Source organism: Colossoma macropomum, unplaced genomic scaffold (genome assembly GCF_904425465.1).
Source record: "Colossoma macropomum unplaced genomic scaffold, Colossoma_macropomum, whole genome shotgun sequence".
Taxonomy (NCBI): domain Eukaryota; kingdom Metazoa; phylum Chordata; class Actinopteri; order Characiformes; family Serrasalmidae; genus Colossoma; species Colossoma macropomum.
In genome coordinates this window covers 44822047-44832046 of record NW_023494795.1, presented here as the reverse complement: position 1 = coordinate 44832046, position 10000 = coordinate 44822047, and the positions used below count along the sequence as shown (strand labels likewise).

The 10000-nt window shown below is 40.8% G+C and overlaps 2 protein-coding genes across 2 annotated transcripts in view; both read left to right on the top strand.

The window, feature by feature from the left end:
* The window catches only part of LOC118816270 (heparan sulfate glucosamine 3-O-sulfotransferase 5-like), a 2999-nt gene extending 1379 nt beyond the window's left edge, over positions 1 to 1620 (top strand). Inside the window, exon 3 of the mRNA XM_036582796.1 lies at positions 713 to 1620. Within this exon, the coding sequence (XP_036438689.1) occupies positions 713 to 1168 (456 nt within the window). The 3' untranslated portion in view covers positions 1169 to 1620. The remainder of the gene's footprint in view (positions 1 to 712) is intronic.
* Positions 1621 to 3051: 1431 nt separating this feature from the next.
* The window catches only part of LOC118816045 (histone deacetylase 2), a 16360-nt gene continuing 9411 nt past the window's right edge, over positions 3052 to 10000 (top strand). Inside the window, exons 1-4 of the mRNA XM_036582549.1 lie at positions 3052 to 3248; positions 4135 to 4247; positions 7037 to 7154; positions 8955 to 9029. Of these exons, the coding sequence (XP_036438442.1) occupies positions 3197 to 3248; positions 4135 to 4247; positions 7037 to 7154; positions 8955 to 9029 (358 nt within the window). The 5' untranslated portion in view covers positions 3052 to 3196. The remainder of the gene's footprint in view (positions 3249 to 4134; positions 4248 to 7036; positions 7155 to 8954; positions 9030 to 10000) is intronic.

Here is a 10000-nt window from a genome sequence, read left to right as displayed (position 1 = left end):
ACTCAAAACAGTCTTTCAGAATGTTTGAATCCTTTCCAGCACTGCTGTGTTTGGAGGTGCCTGTAAACCTGGCCAAGTCACATGACTTTAGTGAATATAGCCTTAATATATTTCAAAACAGTGGTGGTCCATCACTAGGGGGCAGGCTGAATGTGATATTGTGTGAAACGTACAGCAGCTACTGATCTCCAGTCAGCGTAACAGGCTGGTTTAAATGTAAGGCTTACATGCTTGTGACAGACTCATTTTGTTTATATTTTTGGCCTGTCACAATTATTGCATAAAGATTATTTTTCACAGTTGTTAGCTTTCATGATTATATGTTTACGTCGTAGCAAACAGAATTTAATTGAGTGCTTTTCATCAGTAAATACAGAAAAGCAGAAAACACATTTAATAAGACGTTACAGTTCTTACAAAAACAATAACAGTTTTAACTGTAGACTGGTGCTGTAACACTAGAGGGCAGTGGAGAGTCGTGTTTGTTTATTTGAGTTCTAACTGTGTTTGTTATCAGTTGGAGCTACTAAGTATTGGCAAGAAGCTAAACTGGACACTTTGGCTTTTTACTCTAAAATAACTTCATTGTTTTTCTGAGAAAGACATTATTTGCAATTTCTTATACAGCAATTAATCAAATAGAATTTCATGATGGTGACCATCTGCCCGTCCGATCTCACAGACAACCTTGTTTCTCCCGTCACTGCTGCAGGTTCTGGAGGGAAAAGAGCACAAGAACAAAACATATCATAGCTTTGAGACGCTGGCCATCGACTCCAGCACCCGAGAGGTGAACACCAAGTACAAGGCCGTCCGCACCAGCATCTACGCCAAGCACCTGGAGCACTGGCTGGAGTTTTTCCCCGTCCAGCAGTTCCACGTGGTGGACGGAGACAGGCTGATTACGGACCCGCTGCCCGAGCTTCGCCTAGCTGAGCGCTTCTTGAACCTTCCGCCCGGGATCAGCCAGGACAACCTGTACTTCAACTCCACACGGGGCTTCTACTGCCTGCGCTTCAGCCGCCGCTTCAGCAAGTGCCTGGCGGGCAGCAAGGGCCGGACGCACCCGAATGTGGATCCGGCCGTGCTGGACAAACTCAGGCACTTTTACCACCCGTTCAACCAGAAATTTTACCAGATCACTGGGAGGAAGTTCGACTGGCCGTGAGGGAGGAAACAGGGGTGTTTTGTCCACTAGGGGGCAGTAGGGCAGGGCTCTGCTGCTTACCACAAACATAGACAGAAGAAACATCACCTGGTCTGGGAAATATAACTAATTTTTTACTAAATACATAATTTATGCTTGTAAAATTGACAGAAAGGTTGAAAGAAATTAGTGTTAAAAGTTGTAAAACAAAACCTTAAAAAACGCAGGATACATTCGATGTATGTAAACAACTGTTTACTGATTTGGGAACAATGTATTTGAAGAAGTTCCTGATTGTGATTAATAAGAAATGCCTGTTAATTAAATCACCCAGCTGTGCTGGACAGTCTAATGTGCTTCCACCTGTTCAGCCAGATGTTTTATCAGAACAGCTGGACGTACGGCTGATCACGAGCAGATCAACAACTCCGAAATGTTAACTTTACTAAAATGCTGAGAGATATAAAATGGAATTGTGACCAAATGTGAATGAATTAGTGTCTAATCACTCGTTGATGATGTTGCAGTAATGAGGTTCACTGTATCTGATGGCTCTCCTGACTGTGATCAATAAGAAATCATTCAGATCAATGAACCTCTCTCATCACACAGGACAGTTCAGTGATTCAGTTAGAGTCTCTTTCTGATTTAAAACTGAAGGTGTTTTTTTTCCATAATCAATTCATCTGTTCACTGGTGAAACACGCAATCTGTCAGAATGATCATATGAATGTTATAGAGCTTTTTAAATGAAACAGTAGAAGCCATATCGCCCCCTACACTTCCTGTAGTGTATTACAGTCTGTCAGAGTGACTGTGTGGATCATATGAACATTATAGAGGCTTTTTAAATGAAACAGTAGAAGCCATATCGCCCCCTACACTTCCTGTAGTGTATTACAGTCTGTCAGAGTGACTGTGTGGATCATGTGAACATTATAGAGCTTTTTAAATGAAACAGTAGAAGCCATATCGCCCCCTACACTTCCTGTAGTGTATTACAGTCTGTCAGAGTGACTGTGTGGATCATATGAACATTATAGAGGCTTTTTAAATGAAACAGTAGAAGCCATATCGCCCCCTACACTTCCTGTAGTGTATTACAGTCTGTCAGAGTGACTGTGTGGATCATATGAACATTATAGAGCACAGTGGAGTGAAGAAATGTCACTGATTTTTCAAAATCCCCCCATAATTCAGTGTGTGAGGTGTAATCAGAGAGATTCAGAGTGGTTTGGTGTGAAATGGTTCAGATGTCTTTACAGTGGTGGTGATAGGAACCAGGGGTCGCCATGACTACAACACAGATATAGACATTTTATTTACTATCCAGAACCACCAGTGAACCTACACGAGTCTTCTGAGTTTATATGGAATGTTGATGATGGAAAATAGTGGAAAATCTGAAATAATAAGAGCCAGTTATTTAAATAGAATGGCTGTATTATTAAAACATCCATTACAGTGGAATTAAATATATACACCTAGATATGAATCTGTCTGTCTATCTATCTGTCTGTCTGTCTGTGTCTGTCTATCTATCTGTCTGTCTGTCTGTGTCTGTCTTTCTATCTGTCTATCTATCTATCTATTTATCTGTTTATCTATCTGTATGTTTGTCTGTCTGTCTGTGTCTGTCTTTCTATCTATCTATCTATCTATCTGTCTGTCTGTCTGTCTGTCTATCGATCTATCTGTCTATTTATTTGTTGTCTGTCTGTTTGTCTATCGATCTATCTGTCTCTCTATCAGTCTGTCTCTCTGTGTATCTGTCTGTCTGTCTGTGTTTCTATCTAAGTATTAAAATATTATATGTTAAATGCCGTAAAATAAATAAACGGATGTAAATGAACTGTCGTGCTAATAAAACAGCAGCCTATCGGTGAGCGTTACTCCGCCCCCTGATTAGCATAGCCCCCGTCCTCTCCGTCTCCGTGCTGCTGCTCGGCTCCGTGTCCGTCTGTCCGCCACTTCTGCTTTATTTATTTGATTAATTTGGTTTTGTTGCGGTTTAGCTGGCCGCGGTCCGGTCCGCCCGGTGTGCTCAGCATGGCGTTCACTCTGCAGGGCAGCAAGAAGAAAGTCTGTTATTACTATGACGGTAAGACGGAGCGGGTCGCGGCGCTGCGGGCCTGCGGGGAGAGAGGGAGAGAGTAGAGGGGAGAGGGAGGACCTCAGCCCGGGAGAGGGGCCACCGAGCCCGGCCCGGGGCAGAGAGTAACGGGGTTATGGGGTTAGAGAGGGGAAAAGGGGTATTTAATATAATACGGGGGTTTAAATCGTACAGCAGGAGCAGCTTTGTGGCATTTGGGCTCTGTTAGCATTGAGGCTAAAGCTAACGGCGGCTGCGCTTTGTGTCTCATTGTGTGACTGCATCTCTCTCTCTCTCTCTCTCTCTCTCTCTCTCTCTCTCTCTCTCTCTCTCACACACACACACACACACACACTTTTGAGCTTTATCATTTTATTTTAGACCAAAATGTTCCAAAAAGTTAATAAAAGAAAAGAACACACTCAAGTTCTTTCTTAAGTTCCTCGAATTTCCCGTTCCACCTTAAATGGTTTAGCTGTTACGTTCTGGCGCGCGACGTATGTAATGTAACAGCTGCACCATTTAAGGTGGAACGGGTAATTCGAATAAGAAGCCAGTTTCGGTTCCTATGCTGTTTGATGCTGGATGTTCTAATTGGTTCCACTGCAGCTCTTTAAGTTAGCTAGAACGTTTACTTACGTCATTATTACACTTTTACTAAATGATTTTGTTCATATTTTAGTGTCTCTGTAATTAAATCCACCTGCTCTGCTCTCCTTTAGAGCTTTACCTGCTCAGACACACCTGATTAAACTCAGCTCGTTAAAAACCTTAATTAGAAGTTCAGTTAATCAGAGATCTGCCCCAAATGCAGCCGACCAGCCAGGCTGTACGTTTTTAGCCCCAGAGTTATTGATATCGTCATGGTAACGTGCTTCTGATTTTGCTATTTCAGGTGATATTGGAAATTATTACTACGGTCAGGGTCACCCAATGAAACCCCACCGGATCCGCATGACCCACAACCTCCTGCTGAACTACGGCCTCTACCGCAAGATGGAGATCTACGTGAGTTTGTTGCACACAGGCTACTTTGTATTTTGACGTAATAAATAAAAAGACGCAACGGAAAACGACATAAAATTAGCAAATATATAGATTTGATTGTTTGTTTGAGGGAATTTTGTTGGCAGTGATAATAAACGTGATAAATTACAATGCAAACATATTTGCTGAATAAATATGTAAAATATGTAAATGTGGGGCTGAAAGATTTTTTATTTTTTAAGTTTTTATATCGCAATTTAAGATACCGCAATTTTTAAATTGCAAGAGCATTTTTTTACAATTGTAGCCCAAATTATTAAAACCCTGTGTTAAGTTTTAAGAAGGGAAATTAAACTTTATAACTCAGAGCTTCTGAACTGCCTGTAGATAAACTAGACCAATCAGAGGCAACCAAACTCAACCAAAATGTTTTGTGACTTCACAACCATGACTTACTGGCAGGCGGCCACACCACACCTTAAAAAGTGAATATTCTGGTCTTCATGGTCAAAAAAACAGTTCTGAAGCACAATTTATAGAAAATAATAAAAAAAAATTAAAATAATTTAAATCACAATATTAGTCAGAAAAATCACAATTAGATATTTTCCCCAAATCTTTCAGCCCTGTGTAAATGTGTGTGATACCACCGATACCACTTATTCCCTCCTTATACTGATACCTGATCATTGAGTATCGGCCAATACTGAGTACTGATACCAATACTAATTCTGTTTATCTAAGCAGCCCATAAAGTCCTGATATATACACAGTTTCACTCCTTTAATACTTTATTTTGGTAAAGGCTTTTATCTGTGTCACTAATGAAACATATCAAGCTTGAATGAATGGCAGTGATGTTTCAGATGCTTAAGATTGGCCTATTTTTGTTTATTTATTATATATATTTGGAATTGACTAATATATAATTAGTGATGAAATCATATTTAACAACTGAAGTAAACAGAGCTGAACAGTGTTCAGATAAACCTGTGGTGTTTACACATCAGCACAGCAGCTTCTCTGGCTCAGGACTGCATCTATTAAAACAGTAATAATGGAGATCTGAACTGATTAATGCTTTGAGTGCAGCAGAGACTCGCGTGTGCTTGTTTCAGAGGAGTTTGTGTTCGTCTGTTTTTTGAATGTTTTCTAAACCTGCAGTAGTCGAACTGTTTAACGCTGTGTTTTTATTTCAGTGAGCTGAATCACTTCCCTCCACAACCTCGGCCGCTTTAGGGGGTGTTGCTAAAATACACACAGGCTATGGTTTAAAGAGAGGAAGTTGAGACATAGAGGCCAGTTCTGACTCCCACAGCCACCAAAACTGTTTCTGAGCTTTTAAAAAATCATCTAACGCAATAATAACCTTTTATAAACTACATGTATCTCCCACTCACTGTGAGCTCCAGGGTTAAATCTCACTGCATCACAGGCACAGCCTGTTACTGTGCCACGCATCAACAATCTGATGGGTGGTCTCTCAGCTCATTTGCTTATATTTGGCCCAGAATGAGGGAGCTGAGAGAGGATGTGTATCAGCGCTCTGATCAGTTAGTTACATGTATAGATTGTCGTCTCTCGCCTCATTATAGTGAGCATGACTGACTCTGTTTGATTTAAAGTGTCAAAAACATTTAAATAAAAGGGAAAAAGCTATTTTTTTCATGACGTCATCGTTCATGTCACATATACGCTGCTTAAAATTTCAGCACCCCGACACCTTCTCAGCAAATTTTTCGGCTTTGTTGAAGCAACAGGCTGCGAGACCGACGGAGGTGCACCGCAGGCAGGACATGTGGATACACAGGCCCAGCTAGCAGGCTGCTATGCTGACGGCTAAATCAAGGCTAAAGGCTATTATTACCCCAAATTAGAGCGCTGATTTTATACGTCTCTGTAACGTTCACTCCCTCAATAACAACCTGCGTTAACATTAACTCAGACTGTAGCTACACAGCAGGAGACGAGTGATCACTGCAGCATCCCTCACTCTCATTCAGCTAAAGGGGATAAAGCTAGTGTTATTAACACTGTTATAACACTGAAACATCCTTCACCTACACATTCAGCTAAAGAAACTAAAGCTACTGTTATTAACACTGTATAACACAAACATCCCTCACTCACACATTCAGCTAAAGGAGCTAAAGCTAGTGTTATTAACACTGTATAACACTGAAACATCCCTCCCTCACACATTCAGCTAAAGGAGCTAAAGCTAATGTTATTAACACTGTATAACAACCTGCACTAACGCTATATCACCCACTGCTGCTGCTTTTTTATGAAATACTGCTGTTACAGATTTTGGCCTGAGCATTTTTACTACTGCTGGTCGACTCACATTGCCGACGTGTTGTCAATCAGAAATTACTCTGTGGTCATTGGTATCAGTATCTCTATCGCTGATACGGATACGGTATCAGTATCGCTGCAACCTCATATACGTGTCTATAAATGTGTATTAATGTGTGTAAATGAGTATTAATGTGTATTAATGTGTATAAACATGTATAAACATGTGTAAATGTGTATTAATGTGTATTAATGTGTATAAACGTGTGTAAATGTGTATTAATGTGTATAAACGTGTATAAACGTGTGTAAATGTGTATTAATGTGTATTAATGTGTATAAACGTGTGTAAATGTGTATTAATGTGTATAAACGTGTATAAACGTGTGTAAATGTGTATTAATGTGTGTAAATGAGTGTAAGGGTGAACGTGAAGGTTGTCAGTGCAGGCTGATATAAAGAGGCTGATATAAAAGTGCATGTTTATTGATTGTGTGACTGTGATGTTCCAGCGTCCTCATAAAGCCACAGCGGAGGAGATGACGAAGTACCACAGTGACGACTACATCAAGTTCCTGCGCTCCATCCGCCCCGATAACATGTCCGAATTCAGCAAACAGATGCAGCGCTGTGAGTCCACACACACGACACCACACACTGCTGTCTTACTCACACACAGGCCTGAATATGGAGGTGTTAGTCTTTAATCAGGATGTTCCACTGCAGCACTATAAGTTAGCTAGAACTTAAGTGTTTTTATGAGCTGCTACTTTCGTACTTCTGCCTCTCATTTGATTTATACTGCAGTCATTATTACACTTTTACTTCTGCTGTTCTTCATTTAATTGCGTTTGCCCATAATTTAGTGTCTCTGTAATTAAATCCACCTGCTCGGCTCTTTAGAGCTTTACCTGCTCAGACACACCTGATCAGACTCATCAGCTCGTTAAATGCCTAATTAGTGCAAAAAGCATAACAGCATGTGTTTTATATATATATATATATATATATATATATATATGTAGGCAATTAAAGCAGTAGTTCAGCCAATTAAAGCAATAGTTCAGACTTCAGATATTTGTGCTAATGCTAATATCTCAAATATGCCAACTCGTTTGTGAAGACGTCACTTAAATGTGTCGGTTACCAGATCGAGCCTGCTTCACCTTGATTGGAGGAAAAAAGTCTTTAAAATTCTCAAAAGATTTGATTTGAGGAACAAATCCGATTTGCCTGCAGTCTGAACGCAGCAAATTAGCAAAAATCAGATTTCATGTGTTTTTTTTCTGTCCAAACTGTCAAAAATCAATCAGGATCCATTCTGGATATGACAGGAATCAGATTAGTCCTGTTTTAAACCTGCCTGCTTTGACACCTCGATCTGTGCCTGTTAACGGTACGAGTTTTCGTCCTGAACAGTCACTGTACAGACGCTGCGGGTCAGGGTGTGCCGCGTACAGAGAAAACGCGGTGTGTACGAACACTGATGAACATAATGCAGAACCAAACTTCACAAGCCTGAGTTCCTCCCAGAGCCTTAAGCTCTAAGCCATTAGCAAGTTAGCAGTGGTGGTCCGTGGAGGACCGGCCTATTGAGGATTCAGAACTGCAGCAGCGTCGTAACTCCTGACCCCCGATCAGCTGAGAGGCTGAGTCTAAGGTGGACAGTGAGTGAGAGGTGAGGAAGCAGCTATAGAGGTCAGTAAAAGAGAAGCTGGCTCTCGAGTGGCTCGACTGTCTGAGCGTTGGCTCTATTTTCAGGAGATCACAAGTTCAGTCCCCAGTGAAGCTCCAGCCGTCCTTGGCCCGTCAGTGGTCCTCTCTCTCTCTGGGTGGGCAGTATGGATCCCCATCGACGACTAAATTGGGGTAAATAAACCCAAAATGAAAGAATAAATAAAAAGAGAGGATTTTTAAAAACACAAGCTGAAGTGAAAGGAGTGAAGCGAGTCTGATCTACACAGCCTGCAGTGTTTCTGCACCTGTGAACAGATTCAGCAAGAACACTTACAGACTCTTCTGCTCCAAAATCAGCTGAACTGTCAGCACAGATTAGTGAACGTTGGTGACTTTCCCATCAATAAATTGCATAAAACAGTCATAAATCACAGTAAGTTAAGTCGCAATACTGAGCTTAGCACAAGCCCTTTAAGTATCACAGTCGAATGTTATTGTGGTGATATTGGGTCCTGTTGTTGTTTGAGAGTCTGTACTGCAGAACTGACACGTCTGTTTCTCTAATTTTAGTTTTGTTGTTTTGGTTGTAAAAATGTTAAACAGAATTCTGTTCATTAAAATCAGCTGTAAGAGTTTAAAACCTGTTCTCATCATTAACACAACCACACAGGGACCTCGGTCTTCCCTGCTGTAGTGACTGTGTGTGTGTGTGTGTGTGTGTGTGTGTGTGTGTGTGTGTGTGTGTGTGTGTAGTTAATGTAGGTGAGGACTGCCCCGTGTTTGATGGGCTGTTTGAGTTCTGTCAGCTCTCCACTGGAGGATCAGCAGGTCAGTCTCTCTATTCGCCGCCCACAAACTCACTGTTCACACAAGGAGTCGGACTGAGAGTGTTTACAGACACGATCACTGGAGAAAACGAGAACACAGTGAACTGAAACACCAATAAGGGGACGTAACAGGAGCTGAGGAGATGAATATGTAGGGATACAGGGAGTTGGGGCGATGAGGGGCTGCAGCGCCCCCTGATTTCAGAATTGCAGCTGTTAAAAATAATAACAATAAAACAATTTGAGCTTCATGATAATTTGAGTGCAGTAGAGACCTGTGAGTCTCTTGTTTCAGAGCAGAGTTTGCAGAGGTGTGGACTCGAGTAACTGCTGCACCTTTTAAGGTGGAACGGAAAATTCAGATAAGAAGCTGGAGAAAAAAGTCGACTTCAGTTTCACACATTCACCATCATTTTACTGTCTTTACTGTGAACTTTGTTCAGCTCGGTCGTTTTGGTTTCTGTTAGTGTTTAAATTCAGTTCAGACTAGCGGTTGTTTTTAGTTGGCTGAGCTGTTTTAGTGCTGAGCTAGTGTTTATTTTAATCCAGTGTTCCCAAAAATCATCACAAATTATCTTCAAATATAAACCTTTTTTTTAATTAAGTTCTGTAGTATTTTTGAAACGTACAGTTGCACAACTCTGTGTTTACAGTAAGCCTGTCATGGTTATCTGTGTATCAGAGATTTAGTATTTTAGTTGGAGGGTAAAAATATGTATTGGGTATTAATATACAGCCATACGCTGCTAATGAGCTGTCATTAAAATGCTACAGTCCTGTTACATTTATTCAGTGTTGTGGCCTTGTGATTTAACTGTGGTTGTTATTGTGATTATGACTGTGATTGTGATTTAATTGTGGTTGTTATTGTGATTTAATTGTGGTTGTTATTGTGATTATGACTGTGATTGTGATTTAATTGTGGTTGTTATTGTGATTATGACTGTGATTGTGATTTAATTGTGGTTGTTA